Source organism: Calonectris borealis, chromosome 2 (assembly GCF_964195595.1).
Source record: "Calonectris borealis chromosome 2, bCalBor7.hap1.2, whole genome shotgun sequence".
NCBI classification, from domain to species: Eukaryota; Metazoa; Chordata; class Aves; order Procellariiformes; family Procellariidae; genus Calonectris; species Calonectris borealis.
Window position 1 is genome coordinate 13,569,655 of NC_134313.1, and position 27,941 is coordinate 13,597,595.

At 37.9% G+C, this 27,941-nt stretch overlaps 1 protein-coding gene across 5 annotated transcripts; it reads right to left on the reverse strand.

Moving 5' to 3' along the window:
- Positions 1-71: 71 nt before the first annotated feature.
- FAM91A1 (family with sequence similarity 91 member A1) lies at positions 72-27,940 on the reverse strand. Of its 5 annotated transcripts, XM_075141196.1 has the most exons (24): positions 27,752-27,940; positions 25,765-25,849; positions 24,917-25,068; positions 23,964-24,021; positions 22,206-22,273; positions 20,833-20,946; positions 19,820-19,910; positions 17,486-17,548; positions 16,303-16,409; positions 15,466-15,504; positions 15,248-15,360; positions 14,232-14,350; positions 13,709-13,821; positions 13,423-13,509; positions 12,512-12,644; positions 11,626-11,774; positions 11,022-11,156; positions 8,741-8,854; positions 7,736-7,808; positions 6,332-6,481; positions 5,722-5,829; positions 5,299-5,422; positions 4,158-4,227; positions 72-2,768 (listed from the first exon to the last, which is right to left on the reverse strand). In XM_075141196.1, the coding sequence occupies exons 1-24, from the start codon at positions 27,821-27,823 to the stop codon at positions 2,592-2,594; spliced, it is 2,514 nt and encodes an 837-aa protein (XP_074997297.1). In that variant the 5' UTR covers positions 27,824-27,940; the 3' UTR covers positions 72-2,591. The 5 variants fall into 5 exon arrangements, with proteins under 5 accessions (XP_074997297.1, XP_074997298.1, XP_074997299.1 ...); XM_075141197.1 differs by lacking the exon at positions 11,022-11,156; XM_075141198.1 differs by lacking the exon at positions 6,332-6,481.
- Position 27,941: the final 1 nt, after the last annotated feature.

Below are 27,941 nucleotides of genomic sequence, written 5' to 3' on the forward strand. Positions count from 1 at the left end.
TAAAACAGCTTTACAATGTGTAATGCATGTGATTTTCCCCATTGTCAATAAAACTTCCTGAAGAAAAGAAATTGATTTGATTTGTCTTTATTTGCAATACAATATAAAATAAGATTCTTTTGGTATGAAGATCTTTGAGATCTTTTTTTTTTTTTACACCATATTTAAAACAAAAATCACATACTTTGAGTAAAGCCTCTGGGCCATCCCAAGCACTGGAGCTCTAGTCGAGTTTCAGGTATTTTATGGACTTCTTTGGTTGCAATCTATTCCGTAAACTTCATATATGCAGACTTGAACATTTAAGCTCCTAAACTAGTGTTGAAGCACCTAAATTAGAGTGGCTTGAGTTCTAAAAAACTGCAGCATACCTGGAATTCTCACCATTAACTGTAAGATTTATGGGTATTAAACAACTCTGAAGAGCAGGCTACTTTTATTTAGAAATTAAACTTTAGACAACCTAATAACAAAGGGTATCCTTCATTTAGTAACACTGAAGAATATGCAGTGAGAACAAGAAATTTTCATCCATTTTCCATACAACTTGCGCTATCATCACTTTACATACTAGTATAGACAGTGCATGGCAAAATTCGATACAATACACCGAACTAGCTCACCTACCACAGCTCACTGTAGCACTTAAAGTAACATCTATAGTACTGAAAGTGTAAGCCATCACCTACTGCTTAGTTCCTCTACAGTGCTAGATATTGGCTTAATCTCCACATAACAATTATTACAGTAAATGTTTCCTCTGCCATTTCTAGCAGATTGACATCCAATTGCTTTTTAATTTCTTTTGAAGGAAATAAGGCAACTTAAAAAAAAATGCTATAGAGCATATGCACATCCAATACAAAAGTCACTGTAGTGTAAATGATCAAGTTTCTATAGATAATCTAGTTCTGTAATATATGCAGAATACTAAGTTCAGCTGCTGTTGGTAAAATACAAAAACAAAACAGATGTAAGAAAGCAGCGCTGAGCAAACTGAAGTACTACAGGCTTCCAGTCTCTTAGACTGAAAGTCCTACACTTACACTTTAGGAATGTATATAAAAAGCAAAGGAAAAAAAGAAGAATAGAATTTTCACAGTTGTAACTAAAGCCACTGCATTATCCTATCGTGGTATTTTGTCCTTTTCAAACTTCTGTCATGTTTTTTCTTACAGCCATACAGAACACGATACAAACCCAAATGTTTCTATTTTTCCTCCTTGCTGTTGTCCAGCATCATCTATGCCACAGATTCTTGGTCCATTATGTACTGTAGGCTAGTATTAACAGGATGGTTAAGTCTCATTTTTAATTATGACTATTTAAAACAAGGCAGTTCCAGTAAAGAAGAGAGTTGGCAGAGTACTTTAGACAGCTGGGTTAAAAGTCTTAACATTTTACATTTCTTGTTCTCCTTGTGTGCTAAATGGGACAGACTTTTTTTTAAGATGGCAAAAAGTTGTTAATGCCTAATATAAACAAAGTGAAACCATGCTACATAAAATCATCCCCTACAAATAGAGCCAGAACATGATTTTTAGATGAAAAAGCTCACTGTTAATGTTTGTCATAATCAGCAGCTAATGGTTCAAGGAAAACCGATTCAGAGAAGTCTCTGCCTTCACATCCTCTGCTATTATCTTCCTTTGCTAATGACTGTCACATGAAAAATCAAGAGCTCTGTTCTTTCAAACATTAATCAACAGGACAGATCTAGTTATCTACCTTAAACTCAACTTATGACATCAGAGGTTTTCCTACAGCAATCGTCACCAGCTTCAAATAACAACGAGGGACTAAGTCCCAGTGTAATCAAATCTCCTGGTTTCATACGAAGAGTAAAATGAATCCATAACCATGAAGAATCCCATGAACAGAGCCAACCACTTCAGCCCTTCCATAATTCCACACCTCCATCGAATTCTGCCAGAGATGGAAGTGTACCACTCATCTCCAAAGTGGCCTTAAGTCATCAGCAGGCCTTTGAGTTTGCACTAACTCAGCCTCCTGTAAGCATCAGATCTCTTCCCATTGTACTGATTTCTCAAGGCCCCAGTGTTAAGCTGACCTACAGAATTCAACAATTCTTAAAGCGCCATATCACCATGATACTTTTTTTTTTAAACAGTAGGTATCACTGAGCTTTCAGAGGAAGAGCCAAATCTCTTACCTTTATGCAGAAAGATTTTCAGTAATACAGTACAAAACTAAACAGAATTTATGTCTGAGTAACGAACATAGAAAACTACTATTGTAATTTTGTGGTGACAGCATAGAAATTTAACAATCATCAGATAGCCTAGAAAGGGCGTGTTTAGTTATAAAAGAAAGATTGTCTCAAGATAAAAATAGTGCTGGCAGCTAAAAAGCTCTCTGTTGCAGCAAGATATGCAGTAATGAGTAACAAGTTCTAGACGGTTTAAGCATTTCCCCAATACTGCAACACAACACATTTTTGTAACACTACTTTTACATGGGTTATGCTGCAGCAGCGGTAACACTTCTTAGTGGTTGGCACTAGGAATTAACCATAATAGAAGAAAGGCATTTAGTGATCAATGCATGAGAATCCCTATTTGACCTGTTCCTTAGGTGTGGTTGAAAAAAACGGAGGAAGGGGACCATCCGTTCCATTCAGATAATACACCTTCTTTGAACATGAGATTCTTGGCAGGAAGTGGAACACCCATATCTGCAGAAATAGGCTGCAAAAGTGAAGTTGAAGAACCAGCATCATGGAGCTGATCCAATGCTGAAATACCTTCCTAAAAGCAAAAGTAAGAAAAAACAGTGTCTTAAAAACAAGACAAACAATGAAGGATTTAACAGGTAGAATATGACAGGCTAATCTAATCTGCAAACACACTGTGTGTTACTTTAATCCAATAAACACCAAATCATTATGGAAGTAAAAACAGAATAAACAAAGGGAAGCATGAAATAAGCATACAGTTGCCTCAGCTGCATCTGTGCATGCATTATTTGGCTTCCAAGAAAACTTCAGGAAAGCCTGAAGCTTAAAATTGAAGGAAAGACCTAGCAAAATGGATGTAAAGCTATAAAATCTTCAGGACAGCTATTGTACTGCTATTTATCCCATACTGTGCTAAGAGCTATACATATATTTGGAGGCACTGACTTGACCATATTTTGATTAGTTGTATTTCCCAGAAGTTTGGTTTTCTCAGCTTAAAAATCACTTCAGCACCTTCTTTTTTTCTCTCTATACAGATCAGCATCATGAAAAGTGTATCTCAGAGATAACATCTGAGATTAGGACAGGAGTCACTTGAGACTGTTTGACAGATGGTTTCAAGGCTTCAAACCTCCTGGGAATCTCCAACGTTCTCATGAGGAAGCAGTTTCAGGGTACACCATCCATAACACTACTTGGTTAAATAACCTGCAAGTTCCTTACCTTACTTAAAAGATAGAATTTTAGAGAAAGGTATCATAAGACATAGGCAGCTAAGCAGATCCCATGTTACATGTGGACATGCCTTGCTAGAATACACTTCCATGCAGAATTATAGCAGGCTGTGGACCTGGCATTCCTCCTTGCTTGCTATGCAGGACCCCTATTCTCTATGCTCTTAAAAAATCCCCCCAGAGTAGGCAGTTTTACGTATTTATACTCATTCAAGTTCTAGAGGATCTTAGAACAACTGCAAAAAGCATGCTGGTATGAAATACATGTTAATGTATTTTATTTTTTCCTAAGAGAATACAGTTGTCTTGAGATGCAGATAACACCTCAAACGATTAGCATATCCATGGTTTGCAGTAAATCTCCCTAACATATCTAAGAAGCAACCAAGTAACCAGCAGAGTAGGCTGTGCTGTAACAGGAGGAGTGAAGAACAGTTTTGCTGTGCAAGTCCCGTAAAAAACAATGAAACTAATTACACACAAGATGCAACCACAGAAGTTGCAAGAGACAAGTATTAAATAAGGCTAGAAAAGGGACAGGGAAGTACTCACTTTTTGCTACCAGTAGAATTTGAGGTTGATAGTGTTCTTAATACGGTTATTTAAAGAAAAATCAAATAAAACAAACCATGTGTGTTTCCATACACCCAAAAATGGCAAGTCGGAGGGCAAAAAGGGATGACAGACCATAAAGAATGATTTACGTCTGGATTATTGCTCCTTACCTGGAATGAATGAACAAAATCAAGGACCTGAAGAGACAGCTTTCTACTGGAATGTAAGAGTTTTTGAAGGCTGTCAAAAACAAGAGAGAAAAGCCATGTCCAAGGGGCACAAATTTTTACTAGTAAAGTAACACCATAGTAACTTGCTCCCAATTAACTCTAATAGTACCTAACATCATGTGACAAAGTTAAAAGCTTTCACACAGAAAGCTTGATAATATTGTCATCACTGAAGAGGTGCTCAACTCACCTCATCTGCTCTTGAGTCTAGTCAGCTAAATGCTATTTTCCCTATCATTTACACCATGCTAAAGTGAAACTATTGCAATTGAAAAATGCTATTTTACGTAAGATATTAATATATTAGACTTTATCATGTCTCATTCTTATCTAGGACAGCCTGGTAACATGACTTTTAAGATGCAGATTAGTGACACGCTGTTAAAAAGCAGGTCAACTACTATAATAAAATCCTTAAGCCACGTTTTTCACGCAGCCTTATTTTTGGTCTCCAGAACCAGGCTCTAGAAAAAAAACAAATGAGAAAATCCCTAACACACAAACCCAAAAATCCCATTGTTGAAAGAGTAATCTTTCATAAAGAAATGCTACAGTAAAAAGCAGAAGATAGCTTGATCATAAGCCATGACTAACCTTAGCAAATAAGATACCAATAGTAAAGAAAATTTCCACAGGAGCTAAATGCATTTTTACATCAAAACATTACCAGTAAGATTCCCTTCCCCCTGATCCTCCCCTGGAACGGGGGCAGGGGTAGAGGGGTTAGGAGGAAAGAAAGCCTGTGCTTGACTAGGAAGGGGAAACGAGTAGGAAGGCACCCAAATTTACTTTTTTTTCCTGATCTGTTGATAGACAGTTTACTACAAAGAATTCATTTTTACCTTGCAGAAACTACAAAAACAGCCTAATCTTAATCTTTCCACAACTAAGGACTACTGGACTGTACATCATAGCTGGTATCTATGAGCCAAAAAGCAGCCACCTTACACACTAAAATTAGGTACTCCATGAAACTTAGCTCAGTTCGGCTCCCATTGAGTTGTAGGTATCATTTTTTGCAGAAGCTCTGGGCATAACACATACAACCCGTTAAATCTGTAACCAACAAATTACAGCTCACCTTTCCTTTCTACATAATCCATGAGTGGCAATTTTTCTGCAGACTTTCTGATTCAACTCAGAGCTGAAGAGTGGAATGCCAAAACATAATTCCAGGGGAACCCATTCCAGTTCTGTTGTGGCTACTGCAGAAAGAAAACCAAGAGACAACCAAATTTTAAGAAAAGACAAAGCAAGAATATTGATTCCAGAACCAGTTCTCTCAGATCAGGCTCCATTGGACAGTTCATACTTTTTAAACACAGTTCATTTACTGAACTGCTCAAAGATTTAAGGGAATGTGAATTTTAAGGAGGAAGAACACTTAGTGTTGCACTTACCATCCCAGACAATAATCAAACAACAATATGTGTTCAGATCCTTAAGAACAAGATATCTCATCGGACTGAAAATGTTTAGTACAAGCCAGTTGTCATGTTTTTACCTTCAAGGCTTTGCTTGACTGCAGAATCCATGGAGGTTTCTTCTATTACCATCTCAAATGATTCTGTGCTCCCATTTACATCAGATCCTGATGCTAGTTCAGTCTCTCCTAAAGGCAAAGTAATTCTTACATAAACATTTAAGTGAATATAAATTTAGATACCACCTGATGTAAGGAACACAACACAAGTTTTGCCCAAAGACCATACAGCTATAAAATTAGAGGAAGGGATATGGAGAAACATAGGGCCTGACTTGTTTCAGGATTAAAGAGCCACTTAGGGATCCTCAACACACTTGAAGATTAAGTTCTGGCATATAAAAATGGCACAATTTACTTTTACTGTTTTGAAATTTTTTTTTTCTTCTATTGACTGTTCTAGTCCAGTGATTTTCAGCCTGTATTTGCTATTTTTGAGCTAGTCAAAGAAGAATTAGGAAGTAAGCCTACTGCCAATAGATTCACACTAAAGAAGGGTTCCTATCTGTGTTGGATAGTATTTTGTAGAGTTCCAAATCAGATAATTGCAATCCTTTGTTCAACTTTGCTGAAGTGATTGTATGCAAAACTAAGGGAACACAGCCAAAAAAGACAATTATTGGTAACTAACCTCTTCCATCAGAAGCATCACTCAGCTTTCTGTTAGCATGCCGACTTGTAGGATTCAACATAGTGACATAGCCACAAAAATGCTGCAAGTCTACTTTGTTTCTCAGTATTTTTAAAGCCGTATGAATGCCCATGTTCACACGAGAGAAGTCTAGTGGAAAACAACACATATTCCAGCTTACTTTACTAGAAGTCTCCTCCATAATAATATAGTTCATCTCTAGGCCAGGCTAAGTTTTTAATGTGGATTTTCCTCTCTTGCAATGCTCCAGGTTAATGATCACATTGGTACATCTGGGATAACACATAAGTGATCACAATCTTCCCACACCAAGCACTAACTGGTATTTTATAGTACAGTAAAAGAGCCAAGGAGGAAGAAACATACAAACAGAAGATGATCTCTCTCTCACACACAGACACATACAGACAGCAGAGATGGCAAGGTTCAGCTAGGAATCAGGTGTCCAGCTCTTTCAGTGCCAGAGTCTTTTATGGCAAATTCAATACAAGATACACGTTCCACATATCTGAAATTCTGAAGAATTAGAATACAGTATTAGAGGGTAACAAGGAGTTTTAACAGCGAGTTTTTCATGCTAGAACTTAGATTTTGGCTTCAAGATTTTTCACCTAGTCAGAAGAAAACAGACATCCCAGAGACAGCAAATATAAAAGTAACAAATATAAAAGAACCTAGTAAAAACTATATTAGGAAATGAGCTTTATTTCTAGTTGGTCCAGATTCTTCTAAGTAGCAGCTTAAATAATTTTAGATTTCGTATCTCAAAATTCATACTTTTACGACAGCTCTCAGCTGGGAAGGCTATCCAAAGCTTATGTCCTACTCAAAGAGTATTGCAGAACATGTTAATTCCTGCCTTTCAAAATCAGTTGAGCTAGGAAGACTTTGAAGGAATAGGAGATTTTGCTAGCAAAGCTCTTCCTGGGGAAAAAAACTCCGTAATAGTTCCTAGTACTACTAATCAAGATAAGCTTGTTCAGTTTTGGTCTCACCTGTCTTACAGTTAAGAGATGCTGAATAGAATATACAGAAGATTTATTTATGCAATTAATAAATATGCTGGTTAATAAGCAAGTATGCACAAAGAAAGATTCAGAGGTGTTTGTGGAAGTTACTTCTTTACATCTGTGCTAGGAGAGAAGAGAGGCCAGAAAACACATTCTAATTAGGATAGAGAAGACAGAAAGGAGAAGACTGTATATCTAAGCTCAGAACAGACTTGTCAGCCATTTAAATATTCTTTCAAATTTCTCATCTAAGTCGACTCGTAAGTCCTAGAAAATTTGTATTAAAAGGATTATTGCAACCTTACTGCACAAGGTAATGTGCAAGAAAATTAAATATGGTGGTGTAGAGATTACATTAAAGACAGTCAGTTACCTCCCTGCTGCTCAGCTTCATCAAATGGGAAAGGTATGTGCATTGTTTCTCCCATTCCGTGCATGCCATGCCCCTGAACATCAAGAAATTAAATTAGGAACAGAAAAATATACTCATCAGCTTAGCTTAGTCCTACTTGTGCTCCCTTTTAAGGACTACCAGTCAAGTCGATGAAACAAGTAAGCAGGTAGCAGGTTGAGATATTTACACATTAAAGTTCTTGCTTAGCTGAAATAAATAATTAAATAAAATACCCCACCCTTCCCCCCAAATTGCATGTGAGTAAACACAATGAAGTTAAACTTCAGTGAAGAGGCACAATTTTTCTCTCCAATTACTGGTTATAAATGGATTTCCTAATCGCTGAGCACTTCTGGAGAAAAACAGAGTTTCCACCCCTAAGTACAGAACATTTTTGAGCAGTCAAGGCTGTCACAAGTGGGGCTTTGAGAATGGGTAATTTTATGTTTGTTACAATATTAAGTATCTATTTATTTGAATGATTAATTCTGAGAGTTCAGCTGAACCAAAGAAACACTTCTCCCAAATAGACAAACCCACTGTATCTCTGCTGTTTGTGATAAAAAGCATGTTTTGCTCATACTTTAAGAGCTAAATATCAAGCATTCCAAAAAAGTGCATTTCTTGAATAACACTTCATACTCCCAGTTACCGTATACCACTGCTGTGTAAAAAGCTTGTGGGCTCTTCACTTTCATTCCAGTTTCCTACAACCCCACTCTCATAAATCCACATCTCACTTTTAGCTACCAAAACTCTATTATGTCTGCCCATAATACAATAATGCATACATAATATGCATTCAGTTCAAAACCCGTATCTTAACCACCACTGAATCATAGCAGCACTGGCTATAGAAGTTAACATATTTTTCAGCTCTTGGCAAAAGTGTAGCTCTCCTACATTGTTAATCTCCTCTACCACGTAACAGCTTAACTCAAAAAATTATGTATGTTTTCATCACTTATACAGAGCACTCTGTACCTGAATTAGAACAGCAGAATGTGTTAAAGCATCATTCAACATTGTGAGCACATTTGAAGTAGGAACTACTCCTGGGTCGTGACCCCAAGATGTTATTAGTAAGCGATCATAACCCTAGAAGAAAGAAATTAAGAGCATTTACAGTAGTAATGGACTATCCAAGCACATAAAGTGAAATACCAGAGTTAGGCATTGGCATACTGTTACAATTAGGAAGTTACTACAGGTAACTACAACTCTATAGTGTTATATTTTGTACCAAGGATCATTCATGTTCATATTCCTGGTAAAGACAGAAGTTTGCCAACCTCAAAGTTAAGATGCTATTTTGAACAGGAGGTGTCTGTCACCAATTCCTGTAGAAGTATGCGGCCATTGCAGCAGCCTCCTAGCAAATAGGAGATGAAAATAATTCCACATAAATTTAAAAGCAAAATATAAGCTAGATAAACTAACACCGTCAGAGAACAAAAATATATCAATTCCCAAAATACCTATCCAAGGGGGAGGGACAGGAAGACAAGAATATTGACTAGGAAGTAATTTCCTAGTTTCTCAGTTTTGAAGGTTGAATTCCCCTGCATCTCCGTAAGATTTCTAGAAATGTCTTGACAGTTCTCTAAGAAAATGACACTGCAAAACAGCAGCAGGAGAGAAGCATTCAATATGCACGCAGAAGGAAAAAGCTCAAGTAAGTTTGTGACAGCGCAGAATGTGAGATCATTTAGTACAAGAAAACCTGACCTATCACCACACTGAGATTCAAGCAGTATTGAAATTTTCCAAGGCTACCACACTGAATGCTTTTTACTAATAGAAGTGCACAATCCATACATTTACTAGTAGTTTAAGCTAATGACAGACTAAGGTTTGAAGCAAGCTCATCACCAATGGCATTACAAAATGCCTTCTGTGCTAGAAGCCTTGATTCACTTAATCCTATGTTATCTTAAATTAAGGCTTAGAAATAAAAGTATCTACAAAATTTTTGAAATTGGAAAGGGAAGGAACACCTGAAAGAGGTTTGAGAAATGGAAAATACATCTACAAATCCTAGAGCCAGAGATGACTGCTGATATAGGTACACCAAAGAATGCAGAACCCTCTCTGAATGTCTCCATACCATTCTAACATATTTAGCTCAAGTATCTACTCAGAACGATGAGATGAAAACTGTAGAGGCCTCTCTGCAATTATAGATTTGAACAATATTATTTTACGAATTCCATTGTGAGCAGCAAGACCCAAACACTGCTAAGCATCTGCGGCATTTCATATTAGGTTTTTTGGTTCAGGCAAGTTTAGAAGTTGCCATGGCCACTTCCACCTAGGTTTGCCTAGCATACAGAATACCTAACAGCACTCCTTTGTGGCACTTTTGTCCTTATTAGCACCTCGGAGACAGAATGGGAGAAGGCAGCATGTGAAGTCTTTCAGGCACGAGCTGATCACCTGCACTGTTTTGTGGGACTCTTGCCAAAGCATTGCATGGATGCTAATAAGTTAGGTGGATCCAAGGCTGGAAGGAATTCGGAAGAGCAACTGATCACTGCAGAGACAAGAATTCCAGTCACAACCTCTATATACACAAAATCACATACAGCTCAGGAAGTTCCAGACCAGAACATGGGGAGGGCTGGAAAGGTCTTAAGAGGAAGTATTACATATTGTACTTATTCTTCCTACTTCCAGCCACTGCTAGAGACAGGCTACTGGGCTAGGAAGACCTTTTGTCCAACCTAGTGCAACCTTTATTAAATTACTCTGCCACCTAAACTGCATGGAGAATTAAAGCCTAGAACTTCAAAGTCTCCAGATTTCTACAGTGGACGAACTGGAAGTGATCATCTTAGCCATCTTCTAAACCAGTAAAAGTTGTATGTAGAGGTGTCCTTTCTTATATGATACTAGAATAAGCACAATATACTATGTCTCTATCTTTTGATATAGTTCTTCTACATCTTTGTAACACACTCTGGGGATGGGCTTACAAACCTATATTCACAATGACTGTAGTACCACACTTCACACTAAAATTGAAAGGTGTGGCGTCAAATACGCTGGAGTCACATTGTGACAAGAAGAGAGACATAAGTAGCATTCCTTTTTTAGAACCTAGGAAGAAAACAAACCAAGATGCTACATAAAACTTGCTTCTAGAAAAGGTACATCATTGACAATGAATTATACCTCTGACTTGAACTGTTATCCCTGAATAGCGTACAGCATATCTTTGAAAAGTTTGGAGAAGGGAGGGAGAATAAATCCATGCATACGCTACCTGAAAAATGTCTGGAAGTTTTCGAAGACGTGTTCCTTTAGAGAGCAACAGAGAGGGTGGTCCTTGTCCAGTTATATGGTAAATATACAGTTTGAACCAAACTGAACTAACTTCTGGTATTGCAGGTCCAATATGCTAGAGATTATTCAAGAAATTAGAAAGAACCTAATATTGCAACTGTTACATGTATAGATATCATTTAAGAATCAACAGTTTTAAAGAAATATAAATCTAGTTTTGTAGCACAGGAGTTCAAATGTATTACTCTGCTACTGATGATATTCTAGGTACTTAGTCCAGTATTGCAAGACTCTACAGAAAGGTGATTGTAAGGTATTTTCTATGAAGATAAATTCAAGAACAAAATACCTGTCATTGACTGTACTTGAACAGATAAATTCTTAATAAATTAAACAAACTTATTTTACTAAGTATTCACATTTTTCCTCACTAAACTTTTTTTTAAACGAATTGCAATACTATTCTACATGCCAATAATTGCGTCTCTTTAAAAGGGACATCTAACAGGTGTATCCAAAACAAAGCTATTAAGAAGATATTATATTACCAGATACTGGGGGGAAAACCCCCAGTATTTTTTCACCTGGGGCGTACAGCTGCTAATAGGTCGAATTTCATTGGTGAGTGGTGCCATGGAAACCAGCAAAGTATAATTTTTGTTGAGAACTCTGCTGCAGGTAGCTGGATCCAAGCCGAGCAAACTCTCACATCGTAAGAGGTCCAAGGGAAACCCTATGTTGAAAATGTCAGATTCTTAAATTATCACTTGAGATGGAACATACAACCCAAAGCATTGTTTCAGATTTTTCATTCTCCCCTGCTAAGCCATAAATACAATACTTTTCACAACTAAGTTTTAAATTATTGGGGTGAATTTGAATAAGTTTGTGTGTAATTTTAGCACCACAGCTTGCTCCTCACCAACTAAGGGATCCCAGGAAACAAGCACAAACAAGAGATACTAAGGAAGTTAGGCAACAACCTGTTTTTATTTTTAAAAAATAAATAAATACATCTACCCCCGTTAGGAGAAGAATACAGTGCCTTTCATGACTTAAAAAATGTTTCTTTGACAGAACAACCCTGTCTGGAAAAAATAATGACTCCTTTATTATGGCTTTCAGAAGCACATGATTTGAAACCAACCTCTTCCGCAAGTTCAGCTTGTTTTGCCATCATTATAGAATCATAGAACCATTTAGGTTGGAAAAGACCTTTAAGATCATTATGCTTTAATTTGTTTCTTTGGATGTTAAGTCCAAGCCTTGGCAACCAAGTCTGTCATTCAACAGGCAAATCCAGTAATGCAGGCTCAAAGGATGATGAAAAAGTCATGTTTTGGCTTCAAAATATTTTTAAACAACTAGGATACAGATTGCTTTCTGAAACAGCAGCTTAATCAGAAAGCTGAGTCAATGCCAGATAAGCAAACTAACTTAGAAGGATTTCCTCAAAAGTGTTCACAGTACCGTTATTTGGTTGATCAGGCTGTACAGCTTGTGCCCCTAGGTCTTTATTATGCCGCAAAAACAGTATTGTGTTTCTCAGTGTAAGTGCATGATCGAAGTACCGCTGTGCTTCCCCTTCACCTGTGCTTTGAACCTACACAAGAAGCAAAACAAATGCATACAAGTGGCACGTTGTTTCCACAAGCATTAATTACACAAAAGGAAAGATTAACAAATTAGCATTTTAAAGCTTTGTAATTGAGTAACAACCCTGCAGCTTATATACAAAGGTGATTTACAGGAACTATTAAATGAAAAGTGAGTCTTGGCCATGCTAGTCAAACGGTCGAAAACACAAACACAACATCTATAAATCAGAACTACAACTCAGTCTTTAGGTAGAAGTATTTAAATGTCCAGTCATCCTGACTGGTATAAAAGGACACAGCAATTAACAGCAGTCCTCCTATATAATTCTACAGTTGTGCTTCTAGAATTATCTTTAAAAGGTGGATAGGTTAAACATTCCAGCACACAATGGTCAAATTTTCCTACAAAAATGATGTGCAGACTTTCAGAAATACTGCTAAAAAGAAAGTGATTTCCATTGCACAAGCCCCTAATGCAGGTGTGTGTACACACAGACTCGGGCAAATGTAGTTCATGAACTCACTTTGCCCACCAGACTCATCACATTCATATACGTGCATATATGCAGGTGTGCAGGTGTGTCCCTGCAAGTCACTAGAGGTATAAATGCTGTGAATAAGAAACATTTTAACTGAACTACTTAGGTTCAGTGTGACAAGGTGTTTGTTCTTATCATTGTATTGCTAAATAAGCAGTTTTACACAATGAAAATACTGGGGTTTTTTGGCCCCTTTACACTCCAAGTGCTGAAAAAGCATTTGGTCAAACATGTAACAGATTACCTTTTCCAGCTCCACCAAGAAGCTGTCAAGACTCTCATCTGACAGTTTCCCAACTTCAAACATAGTGACTGCATGACTTTTCAAGTTCTGTAACAACAAAACAAAACTCTTAATTCTTTGAGAACGGAATGGGCAAGCAAAAGTTTTATTAAGCAAAAGCATTTCTTAACAACAAACAATACAGAAGTTTTTTAAAATAATTACAGCTGTATTATATTGAAGTCAAAGTATTTTAAAGCTCTACATATTTATTCTTGGCATAATAAATTGAACAATTTTGACATACTGGTGAAAGATTTCCCATCATTAAAAAGGCAGTAAGAGTAGAATCAAACAGGAAGGCGATACGCTTTGTATGTCCGCTAGACAGATTCAGGCTGCTCACGCTCGCTGTTTCAGCTAATAAAGAACAAAAGAAAATTTATGTTTTATTTAAAAATAAAATCATCAAGTTTAAGTCAAAGCTATTTAAAAACAAAATGAAAAAAAATGTTAGTTATTGCCATATCGAGTAGAACAGAATTCCCTTATCACTAACAAACTACTGATTGATTTAATTCAGAAATTGGTATCTTTGCATCAATTGATATCCATCATACAGATTTGCCAAATAGCTTTTTTCTGAAGATGAGGCTGAAGAACTTTAAACCAAGAAGTAGATACCACCTCCCCCACTGTACATTCCATGTGAAGAAAGGATCTACACAATCTGTGTTTCACTTGTTTCTAGACCCCTTTACAGCCTATGGCACTCAAGAAATATAAAAATAATTGATCCTAATGTATTAAAATTTACTGTTAGTGCTAACCTGGATCATCTTGACTGTTGGTATCTGTATCTGTGGCTGATGACCCAGCTTCCTGTATAGGACTTCTGTTTTCCCCACTGTCCCATGAAAGCAGCATCTTTTGAGGGTCCAAAGTACTCCTATTAATGTGAATTAAAATCCACATCTATCGGTCACTGTAGCACCAGAGAAGTATCTCTGCCTTCCAGTGCTAGTAGTCCATGCACAGGCATACCTAATACATGCCTTTCCATACTTCTAAGCCCTAAACCAGTCAAGCTTGATGTCCCTCAGAGTCCTGCTTTAGCTTCAGCGGAAAAGTTTACTTGGGGGTTTGAAAATACCAGATTTTGAAAGAGATCTGAAAAATCAAGCCACCATCGTTGAAGAAGAATCCAACAGAAAAAAATCTAATTCACTTTGTTCTCACAGTCTGAATTAGCATTAAAGAAAACTCAGGCATAGCAGTCGTTTTAAATGGCTTAACAGAAATCAAACTAAAGGTGCCTGACCATTCTTAATTAACGCAACTTGGTACTCCAACTTGGAGAACCCTTTGTTGACTGATATTAACATCACTTTACCAGGATTTGATATAGATATACGTATATGTGAGAGTGTCGATGACAGAACTGCAATGATATCTGACAGCAAGCAAGCAAACTTCACTAACAGCAGTGCCAAGAGACATTGTCTCTATGCCGGCACAGTAACAGCTGTTATTTATGGCCCCAGCAGTTTAAAGCAAACGCTTGTTTGCTTCAGAAGTGAGCAACTAGGCATTTAAAGGTCAAAAAGCCAGCACTAAATAACAGCAATAAAAGTAATACATTGAACTTAGAGGGTAAATTACTATCCCTTACCCTCAGATTAAGAAGATTATCAAGTATTCTTGCCATTACATACATTAGAACGCCAAGTGAGATTAGTTGTTGCAGAAGTCAAAGAAAGCAACCAGTAGTTTTACAATCAGATTTTGGTTCTAGCTTTCTCTTCAACGAGAAAAATAAGCTTTGCGACAGAACGGAGATACTTACTTCAGTCTGTTTACCGAAGGAACATTCTTCCACGATGGATGAAGATTATCCAGGTTTATTACTTGGCCTTTTTTATGAGCAAAGCCTAACCGACAATACATGGACACAGCATTCTGAAGAAACACAAGTACAGGCAATAAGGAACTGCTATATGAAACCAGGTTGCAAGACAGTGAACTTGCCACATCAAGTTCAATAGATGCATTATACACACATACCTTTACCAAAGATAAGTCAATCTCTAGGACATTTGCAAGCTAAAAAAAAGAAGAAAGAAAAAAGAATCAACAATACAGTGTTAACAATGCAGGGTAATTCACCACTTGTGGGCTTCGGCATGTTTTGGTTGGTTTTCTTTATTTCTAAACCTCGCCTGTACTGGTAGGAGCAATTTTGTCTCATCAAAAGTGATGAAAAAAGGGGATGAAGTCTCATAATTGTCCCACTTGAAAGCATGCAAAAGAAATATGAGGTTATCTTCCACTGTGTAATTTCTAGGTTAATCATGTGTATCAGAAGACACACAAAGAGAAAAACAAATCCTGGATACATTTAATGGGTATTTTTCAGGTGCTTATTCATGAAGTTTTGAGAATAAGACCTTAAGAAAACATATTTCTCATGTTAAAATTATAAATACTTATGCAAAAGTTACATTCCTACTTTAAGCCAACACCCTGCATGTTTTCACTGCCAAAGAAAAAAATTATTTTAATTTTTTTATTTCACACTAGCAAGACAGAACCAATCTTGTTAGGACAGTGGGAGAACAGACTCTGTTCCAGTTCTAGCTCGTATAAAATAGTCTACATTAGTCACCCCTGTATAAATTCTTTCCAGCTGATGGAATTGTTTCACTGAATTGAAGGTACACCTTCAAGCCTTTAAAAATTACATTCAAGATTAAAGAAACAGGCTGGATCTTAAGCCTGGCAACACCTCTAAATAAAATCACTTGATATCGATCCATATCTCTGCCTTAAATATTTTCAGCAGTGTGCTTTGGGCCCTTTCAAGTTTTCCTATCTGCCTGACACAGGGTAAGTTTTACTTACCTCTGCCACATTGGTGTGTTCATCTATTGAAACAAATATCTTGTACAGGAGTGTTTCAAAGTAATCACCTTGCACTCTGTTCATCACAAAACCTTCAAGTGGTGGCACTGAAAAGAAGAATTACTTGCAAAATTACAATTTGGTAACTTTCTTAAACTGAAAACGCATAAAGACAGCAAAATAAATTTACACTTATTTAGTTTCCATGGTACCTGTAATTTTGAGGATTTCCCAGTCACAAAGATTAAAAGTCTAAAGATAGTATACATGGTATTTAAAATTCTCACTCTCCTTAAGAAAAGTAGTGATTGTCAATGTGTTTTCTTATAAAAACTAAAACCACTCTACCTCGCATCATAGCCTTGCAGTCTCCAGCTCATCCACTACAGATAATTTCCAGTCACCCAGCCCATAAAATGATTTTGTAATGTGGACGAAGATTAAATCATGTCTCTGATTAGAGTGAGACACAAAAAAACCCGCCCCACCCACACACTCCAGAGCTGAGACTCCCAAAGCTATTACTTAAGCAGTAAGTCTCTTGTATTTAGAGGACTTTCACTTAACTGATCTCTACTACAGCAATGACAGGTCTTCTGCATGGCCAGGTTCCAAACGATTTATGTCTTTGCAGATTATACTGCATTCGGAAGTCCCCGAGACCTAGCATAGCATAATGAGTTGTTCAAAGGGCAGCCATATGCTGTGCTAGTTTAAGCTCCTGCATAGTCCCCAGATTCAGTGCATGACTATAATTGAGGTGACAAGACCATGAAGGATGGAACCAATACCTATAAAAAAGTTGCATCTGTCTAAAAAATAGAGGAGTCAAAACCCCATGTCCTTTTGGCAAGGTGACTATGTTTCTCTATGCTATTCTTCCTTTTCATTACAGACATATAGGAGGGTACTTATTGATTCATGCCATGAATCTTTAATACACTCTTATCTTACCTAAATATGTATACAAAATAACCTAAGAATTCAAGTTGAAATAAATCCTATATACAACAAAGTTTTAAGAGGGTTGAAAACATTCAGTCAAGAAAAATTTTCATAGCTCAAATGTTTTGTTTAAGCAAACCCATGCACACAGACAAGCAGCTTCCAACACAGAGAACTACAGGAAAACTGAAATGAATCCAAGAAGACATAGGCATAATACCATTAAATATTTACTTACCTGCTATACAGCTGTCATCAGATATTGGTACATCAAGGTAAATAAATCCTTTGTTATATAAACCTTTATAAATAAAAGCACATCATTTTAGAAAAAGCATTCTCCAGAGTACTAATGATACAAAGTAGACTTCCCCATCAGCCAATTCAGAATTTAAAGTAACTTTTCCCAATAGCCTCCGCAGTAGAATATTACTTTGCAATGCATGGATCAATAAGCCACACCTAACATTAAACAGGTGTCATCCTAAAATAGAGCTCCTTACTTGCAGTCTGATGCAGTACACTTGGAGCTCTACAAATACTTTCAGGACGATCAAGCACAGTAGAATTACCACAGATTGAAGCAGCTACATTTGACAAAGATGAATGTGTCCCTGCCTAAATGTTAACTTGTTTTCACCATCATCACTGTACCGCCAAGAAGTGTTTTTTTAATTCTGTATTAGTTTTGTCAGTTGAGGATGCTGGCTACATTTTGGTCCTGCCCTACCTCAGGCTGGAACTCACACACATTGTAGCAAGGACACAAACTAAATCACATCAGTTCTGATGGTCCTCACATGTCCTTCCCACACATCTTCGCTGAAAGTCCTTTTTACACAACTGTAAAAATAAATTCTGGGGCACTTCAACACAAGGTGTCAGCAAAACTGCAGCGGATACAGAGGGACACTGCATACAAAAAGGACAATAATATGGTAGATTTTAAATGGCACTTTCCCTACATGAGACTGATTTGAGCACTAAGCATCTCAACTGAGTTCTGCAGAGTAGATAAACCAGGGAGAAGTTTTTAAGGAAGGGCAAAACATTTCATCATGGAGTTAGAGTACTTTAGAGTATAAGGTTTGTAACAGCTGTACTTTAATAGTAAAGCATAAAGCTAAATTACACAGTATTAAATAAACCAAATTTACCGTCAGTGGTTCCTTTGATGTTACCCAGTATCACTCCACCTACATCATACTCATTACAGCAGGGAGGAAGTGCGCCAAACAGCCTCGGGTGAAGTGTTATTAAACACGTGAAGCAAAATTGTCAGGATGTTTCACACACACACAGAGCTCAGTCCAGCTACGGTGCGTGTGTATAGAGGTATATCTATAGCATATATAGTAACATTACTACCCCCAATCAGATCTTAAATAAAATGCCTGCAATACACTGACAACTAACCTGAATTCATGCTGATACAACGGCTGTTCAGCATGGGCAGTGACACATACTCAGCTATGCAAGCCAATGTGTATCAACAAACCAGCTTTAATGGATCAGGATGATATTACAAGCCATCAACAAGCTAAGGGTGCTTTCCACTGTCTCTCCTTGAGATTCAGCTCTCATAGCTAATACATTCTTACTTACTGTACCTGAAATGTATTGATGGCATCATAGTTTGGACTAAACAGTCCTCTTTCGCCATAAAATCCCACCCTATTGGCAGTCCATTATATTAATTGTCTGTACATTCTTTTTCTACCCATGAGTTAGGGTAGAAAGGCACATTAGATCCTTCTAAACCTACTAAACCTGAGCTGTAACCCTCCCCACAAGCAACACCAGGCCATGTATAGAGAAAGATCAGTAAGTGTTTTCTGAATTCAAATTTTCTTAAGCCCTATACTGTTTCAGATCCACTCCAGAGCTTGAATTTCACCTACCTCACTTTTGGTTTTATTGGTTTGTTCTGCTTCTGTAACAGTCAGTGGAATTCTGCCTCAATTTCTCAACAAAAGTACAGTGCACAGCTTCCATTGCTTGTAGTAAGCCAAGCATTTACAGACCGATTTCTCAAGGAGGAGTTTGTACTCCTCAAGTGCATTTATACTCCCTTGACTAATATGATTTGTCTATATCTAATACTTGTTATGCTGAAATGGGGAGACACATGCACACCATTTTTCAGTAACAGCTGCAGACCTTTGAGAAACAAGACAGCCTCTTAGATTTAAGCCCCATTTTCATGGTGTTCAAACAGTACAAAATTACAAAAATTCTTCTTTGAAAAGCAAGGATTGAAGTCTTACCACCCAGGATTACCGAAAATGACATATTTTATTTTAGTTTCTCTTGTCCTCATCTACCTCCCCCACAATCTTTACTAACAGTTTCTAATGAAAGAATTTGTTCAATCAAACAATAACAGAGCCACAGCTGCTAATGGCTCACTGTTAAACCATTTACAAGATCCAGACTGCAGTCTGTACAAGCTCTTGAGTATTTTCCTCCAACTCCTCTTATGCTTCAGCTGTCTAATCCCCTTTTATTCCTACTGTCAGAATTTACTGAGCAAGATCTACAAATAGAAAAGGAATGTCCATTAAACACGTACTGTGAACTACATTGAAGTCTAATGAACCAGCAAGCTGAGGACCAGAATCAATTATCTTATCAATAGCAGACTTCTCCGATGTAGTACAAATCTAGGTAAAAGAAACCATGTTAGTCTTTTGTAGAAGTGAGTCTATGCAACTTACTTAATACTACTCAAAAAAATCCAAAAACATTACAGCCTCAAGTCAATCATAAGTAATATAAGAATATAGGAAGTAAGCCATGTTCTTAATCAAAGTATTTGCACTGAAGAATTCACTGCAGTTCCTGTTAAAGTCTTAAAAACTTTTACTCTTGTCCCCGCACAAAATTATGCATGCTCTAGGAATGGTACTTAAACACACAGGCGTTTGGCAAGTGAAGTCCACACGATAACAGGTTTGCTCTTTAAAACTTCCAAACTGAGTGTTCAACTGAACAACTGGAACATCTAGAAAGATGTCCATTACAATATCAAGTAATGTGCCTCAGGTTAACTACTCCAGGTTGATGGGATGTCAGAATAGAAAAGCCACTGCCCAAGATATTCCCAATAATAGCCAGAAAAAGATCCCATCACTGCTTTAAATATGATACAATCTAAACAAAAGACTTCCAGAGAAGGAATTAAATCCAGATCAAATGACTAGCTAACTGCAAAAAGAAACTGAGACTGGAAGTAGAATTAAGTCAGCTCACAAGTTCTTCACATGCAAACAATGAAAAAAATAAGGACACACAAGAAGCAGAAACAATGACAATATATATTAAAATAAAGTCCACTGACATTCTGATTCTAATTATAATGAAGGTGAAGATTCAGTCAAAACTGAGCTGTCAGGGCTTAACTACGAAATTTAAGAAAACATATTTTGTTGCTTGTTCCCTACAAAGCACATCATCACGCACATTAGTTACCACAGACTGGTTGACACAAAACTACCTCAGCACTGTACATACTGCAGCAGGGAAGCCGCTGTTTTCAGGGACTATGAGTATTCAAAATTAGAGATGCAGTCCATGCTAAAATACCTTGATGTCATCCTCAGTGATGTAGCCAGACTGCACAACCCACCAAGCTTCTATAGCAATCTCCACAGGTTTCACAGGTAACAGATCATGAGCAGTTTTCCTTCTGAAAAATTTCTGCAGTGGTACAGTCCATTTGAGATAGTAATAAAGAGCACTTCACATGTGCAGACAGCCATTTACCTTTATATAAGCTGATTTTTATAAACATCGATTTTTAAGTACATCGTATTCACAGACCGGATACACACAAATACTATTAGCCTTGCCATTTCGTAAAAGCACATACTCATTCAGAAAAAAAAACATTTCTCTGCTCCCTCAAATCATATGAAAAAGGGAAGGAAAAAAATTATTTACATCTGATGTTGTTAAATCTTCACATAAACCCGTATTCTATTTGTCACTAATTAAAAATCACACTATTCAAACACATTAGGATCAAGTCCAAGTTTAAATCATTTATGACATTTACTAATGTGAATAGGTAAGAGAGTACAGCAAACAAATATACAAATGGGGTATTTTAAAGAAATTCAATGATCTCAAAAAAAACCATTTTAGGAACATTTTCTTTACTTCAAAGGACAAACTACCCAACATTCTCAATAAGCATGGTGCTAAAAAAGTACAGTGCATTTCAGTCAAAGAAAGAAAAACTGGAGGGTGCTGTTTATTTATAGACCTAAATAGCTTCTCTTCCATTGTATAGCCATTACTTTTTGGTTCACTCTATCAACTTCATATTTTGGTAAGCACACTTTTGGTTGAAGCAGTACTGTGAAGCTACTGCAAGAGTACTTATGAGTTTCCTGAAGAAAGGAAGGAACTGTTGCGAACTAAAGGGCCTATTTCTATCAACAGTAATTACAATATTTTCCACATGTGCTGTTCACATGCAAGGATACCTGTTCAGACTCATTACCGTTATCTCGGAGAAAAACATACATACTACAAAAATTTACACCTAAATGGAGGACTGTCCCAGAGTAAACTCTGATCTCAATTGCACCCATAGAAACATGGAATAATTCTTCCAGAACCAGTATCATTATTCCACATTTATACTGGCCAGGAGACATTAGTTATCTGGTGCCATAGAGTAAATATAGCTCTGAAAAGATACGTTTGGAGGAAAAAAAAAGAAAACAATGTAGTACTGAATATCTTTTTCTTTAGTATAATTTGATTTTAAATTAAAAAGCTCTTTATTAACTTCAGGAGACACAATATAATTAGCAATACACTATGTCACATTCAATTAGCCATACTATTAAACTAACCAGATCCATGAAATTATTCCATTCTTCATTTCCTATAACATAAACGGGGGGGAAGAGGGGAGGAAAGAGAGCAGAAATTAAAGACAAACTTACTTTTGAAGACCTACATTGGTTCATTAGATCTATATACTGGTTTCTTCCTATACCTAGAAGTCTTAGACCTGAAAAATAAATAAGGTTTTATTTTTCTTAAGATGGGTTTAAGCTGAAGATACATAAAAAATTCTTCAAAGAATCAGACCTACTTCTATAATAATATTTTTAATTACTCTTTCTTCCCAAAATAAAAGGATAGTTATAGGAGCTAAGTTCAGTTTTAACTGAATTTGACAGAGAACCATATCCATCTAAAAACAGAATCTAGCCCCATTCATTTACTCTGTACAGGTTAAAAAAAAACCCCATACCCCCTATCTCTCAAGTCATGGGGTAGCAGGGAATAATCCAACCCCTTTCTCTCCTACACTCACATCAACAGGTAATAACTATGCTTCAAATTAACAGAACTAAAGCTGTACCAGATTTTGGTCAATAGTTTTTCTTCCCCCTAATAAACCCCACTCCATGCACTGGATTAAAACTCTAAACTAAGAATTAGAGCACAAAAGACCACACAAGCCTCTAGGGAAGATGATTTAGATCTAGTTGAGTTAAACTGAACAGAATTTAATTCTACAATGTCTAGCCTTCAAGCATTAAGGAACTATGAACAGATACTGGAAAACTACTCATTAGTTTTAAAACTGAGGCAGAATATGGGTTAAGTCCAACTTTCTAGTTCAACATTAGTTTTTATGATAGGATGTTAATAAAGATGTTTAACTTAATTATACCTCAGCAACTGACTCACAGCTGCTGCTAAAATAACAGAATTGCTAGGGAAAAAAAAAAACCAGGGAAGCCTTTCCTCTCTTCTTACTCCTGAGTAACACTAGATTTCCAACAAGCTACATGGTGCTGAATAAAAATGTTTTTCCTGATCTGTTTTCCCAGTGTGAACAGAGAGGCAAATTAGTAGTTAACTGACAATATTCTTTTAAAAACAAAACCAAAAAACCCAACTGTTTTCAAAAGCTGCAGGCTACTCCTCACCTGACTACACGCAATCCTTAAAGAGAACTTAAAGAAATATAAATTCATACAGAAGGTGAGGAATGAAGTCTTCAACTATGAATAACTTCTCAGTGGCAGGTTTGATTAACACCCTCCCTATGCCAGCAGTTTGCGTTTTCCTCTATAAGACTTATCAGTAGGCTATTGCTCTTACTCTGTTCCCCTCCACCAGGTTCAATGTTTTTGCTTTCCTAATCTTCCCACCTCATACCCACAACAGTCTAATAGAAATCAGGATAAAACACCTGGCACATCCAGGAGTGTCATAAAATACCAGATTCTCTTCTCTCTATTTTCTGGTACATCATCCCTCAATCCACACTGATGCTAATTCACAGGAGTGTCAACAGCCTTTCAGCGTCTTCCCTAAGCTTTCTGCCCAACACATGCCAAAAAACGCACTAGGAAAGGACCAGCAGTCAGCTGGCTGATGCACAACAGCCAGTAAGGCTTTCCACTCAGAAGTCCAAGCAAACAGGAATGCAATACAAGCAAGGACAGAAGCCGCACAAGATTTTGCACCATGCCTACCTGTACTCAAACTAGCCCAATTCCAGTGCTGACCATACGGACAGAACTCTGTATGAAGAGCACACGCTCCTTAATATCATTATTTAAATGCTTCTACACCTTCATTCACACACTTATGTTCAAGAAAACGGATGCCCACAAAGCTGTTTTCAGAAGCTCCTTATTTCCAACTCATTGAAAGCAGCAATGCAACTAGGTAATACTTACAGTCAGCAGCAGTGAAGTTGGGTAATGAATCATAGCTTTTTTCACTGTTCATTATATCCTTAAAAAGACAAGAAAACTTAGATGCAACAAGAAAGTTGTCATTTCAGAGAAGTAGGTCCAAAATTCTGCCTGCTTTTTTTTTTTAAAGAACAAAATGAAATTAAAACAAATCTATTAATGTCAGTTACCTTACAAAACTTGCCAATTACTTGATTAATCATTACACAATAAGGTAAATACATAAAAAAGAGACTTCTGTTTAATGTAAGATTTACAAAGAAAATGTTGATTGACAAAATAATAAAGATTAAATCCTGTATCTGTCTTCACAAAAAAAAAAACCCAAACAAATAGCACACGGAATTGCTAACAGTAATAACAGAATAAGCTAACAATTAATCCATTATGTCTGCAATCACTATACACAAGATATCTGATATCCAATAAAAATAAAATAAGGTTGCCAGAGTGCTCACAGAACACAGAACCATCTTTGTTCTCATAGAAAAGGATCTGCTTCAAGCTTTTGAATAAGCTTCTAATATGGTTAAGTGCCCTTTTTGGAAGAGAACAAAAAAGAAAATAACCATTCAAATATGCTGGTTTTTAAAAATTGAAATTCTCTTTGTTTCATTAATCTAACAGAGTAAGCTATTTCCTTTACAGTTTGAAGTGAAGAGTCACAATCTCAAACATCAAAAGAGAAAGACTGGCCTCAGAGTGAGTCCCACCCCTGTTTCACATGACAAAGTCCAGCTCTTGAAAGGCTTACAGGGGCAGAAGGGAAAAAACTGCAGATACAAGTAGTTCTCCAGAAAACTTCCTTACTGTTTCCTTGCTTGTTACCATACCCTACCCAAAAGCACATGACACTGCCTCATATGCATTACAGGGACATCACCAACATCTCTAGGACAGAAAACAACACATTCTCAGCATAGTTTTGCACTCACCTCCATTATGCCTGTGTAATATGAAAACGGTGTTACTCTCAGACCTTTTACCATGATGTCAGACAAATGATAAGGGTACAACATGAGATGATCTCGACTGTATTTTAACAGATCCTCATAATATTTACGTTCGTCTTTCTTGACATGCTTAACTACAAGGGGAGAAAAAAGCTACATTGTTCTATGAAGTTCAACTTAAAAAAAAAGTGTTACAACAAATGGATTAAAAATAGTATAATGGCAATTGACAGAAAACAAAAAACAAAATAAAGGAGTGATGAAGGGCATTCAGCATCCAAGGATATGATACAAGTACTCCCAGAGCCTTTAAGAATAACATTAGAACAGAGCAGATTTATTTTACAGATTACCAGGAAGTGGCCCATTGAGACAGAACTCACACAGGCTGTAGAAAATTATCTTTTAATTAGTGAAACTATTATCTACTTTGGGAAGACGAATGGATGCAGTCAATGCAAAATAAATTGAAAGTCTGCAAACAAGTCATAGCCAATAGCTTATGTGAGTCAGGGCCACTGTCTGCATCTCATCTAGTGACAGGTTTTATTTTATTAGTCAAATCCTCTCTTAACACCTCTTAATTTCTTGGAAAAAGGCAGCATAACTACAGCAGGAACTCAGTTCCACCTGCCAACTCAGCTTCACTAGAGTGCTTCACTAGACTCAAAATTCAAGACTTTTCTTGATGTTTTATCATTTAAAAGGATGTATTTTCAGGGAAGGAGGGACCTTTGAAGGGGGCTAGTTCTTGCAGTTTTGCAGTAGAGACAAGCTTCCACACAGAAGAATCGAGTAGCAATTAGAAGTTACTTAGCTTCTTTACTCACCTAAGTTATTCCGGTATCGTAACTGATTGCGGATGCTGTAGAGTACAACCTGCCTTTCATATTCCCTCTGAGAGTTTCCAAGACCCTTGAAAACATAAAGGCCTTTTAGCTGACACGCACAAAACCCCTTTTAGTTAAACCACAAAGTGTCTCATGACAAAACATATGCAGGCAGTTGTCATTACTCAGGGAGTCCCCCAGTTCAATAGTGATAGTATCTTTAGTCTCTGTATGAGGTCAAAAGTATTTTTAGTTAAATAGTTCTCTCTATACGGGGTGCAGATTTAAGCAATAACTTTAGATTTTTTGTTGTCCTAGTACCATTCTGATAAAAAAGGGAGCATCTAATTCTCAAATCAAAGGTTTTAAACTGTCTTTTAGAAGACATGAAGCATCAAGCATTTTACCAAGCGTTCAGCATCTTGAAGCCTTTAAGTATTACCCAGAATTAGTGTAGCATAAACCAAGGATGGTGAATGACATGTGAAGCTTCAACTGCTGCACCTAAGAAGCTTATAATGCAAAAATAAATAATGAAACAGCTCAAGTTGTAGCTTCACACAAGTAAGGCAATCAAATGATCTTAGGTCACAATGTGCGTAAGCACAGCACATTACTTGACTATCATGAAAGAAGATAAAAAGAGAACTCTGATTGATGCTTTAAATGCCTTATTTCAAAAACTTCGCCTCAAAATTCTTCATATTACTCTTCTACTAGCATCCGCAACAAGCCATCTGGTGTTTTTTTTTTCCCCCTCTCCTGGTTCCCTTATTGATGCTTATATTAGAAAAGACCCTTAGATAAAAAGGTACTTTACTGCATATATGGGATAAACAATAAGTTGCATACATACTGTAGAATCAGGTATTGGAAAAGGAACACCTGATATCATACACAGAGTCTATAATTGATTAAATATCCAAAGAGGGATCCAAGTATTTGCTCCAAGCACAAAATTATTAAGGACTATTCTAACACTAAAGTAGACAAAACAGTATTCCAGAAGTTACGTTAAAGAAAATAATGCATTAAATACTGGTATATTTTCTATCCTGAATCACATAGCCAACAGTACGGCACTCAGCTGGGTAGGTAAAGAGAAGTCATCATTCATGCCCCTCTTACAGCTCCCGAAATCTCAAACTCAAGGAATTCAATTACTCAGGGCCTGCAGCCACTACTCATCCTCTCCATCCTTCCTTTGTGCAAGAGCAGGAATTGTTTTTCAGCATCTGCTTTCAAGCAGTGTAAGAGTTTGGAGACAAGAATGTCTCGACATGACAGAATACCTCCCCTCTGCTACCAGAGGCCCGTTAAATCCATCAAATCAAAATTTCATGAGGTTTCCTTTTCCACACGCCACTCACTGCAACAGCTCCCTGGCTACCGAAACGCCGGGCCGCACAAGTCTCCGATGACACCTGTCCTGGTTCAGCTCACACTACCCAGGGGTTGTGTGAGGGATACCCAGGGATACCCGCCGCAGCTGGTCTAGCGTCTGCGCCAGCTGAGAGAGCACCCCACACACCCCCGGCGCCAGCTGAGAGAGCACCTCACACCCCCCCACATCTCCCTCTGCCCACAGAGACCCCAAACCATCGCTACATCCCCCTCTCCTCCCAGAGCCCCCCGCCTCGCACATAGAGACCCCACACCGCCCTCACATCCCACTCTCCCCAGAGAGACCCCCCCACGCACGCGCGCACACACACACACACACACACACATCCCCCCTCTCCCTCCCAGTCCCCGCTCTCCTCACGGGCAGATCCCACACCCGCCCCCACATCTCCCCTCTCCTCACAACCACGCACCTCCCCCCTCGCAGGCACCCCGTGGACCCCGTGGCCAGGGCCGCCTGCCTTCCCTCGGGGCAGGCAGAGCCGAGTCCCCACGCCTCCCCGCACACCGCCTGGCGCCCTCCCGTCCTCCGCTTCCCCCGACCGGGAGCTCGGCAGCCCGGACTCTGCCCGCCCGCCGGCACCTGCTTGACGCTGGCCGGCAGCCGGCCCCAGGGGTAGTTGTGGCGGATGTGGAACTCCACGTCGATGTTCATGGCGAGGAGACCGGGCCGCGCCGCGGGGCCCCGCCGCCGGGAGGCGCTCCAGCCCGGGAGGCGCTCCAGCCCAGGGGCCGCCCTGCCCTCCGCCCGCCGCCGCAGCCACCTCCCGCCG

Coding starts and splice junctions, on each gene's coding strand:
- FAM91A1 (XM_075141196.1), bottom strand. CDS start 27,823: ATGAACATCGACGTGGAGTTCCACATCCGCCACAACTACCCCTGGGGC. Junction 15,505..16,302: donor AACACACCAATGTGGCAGAG/GTAAGTAAAACT, acceptor TCTTTTTTTTAG/CTTGCAAATGTCCTAGAGAT. Junction 13,822..14,231: donor CAACAGTCAAGATGATCCAG/GTTAGCACTAAC, acceptor GTTCTTTATTAG/CTGAAACAGCGAGCGTGAGC.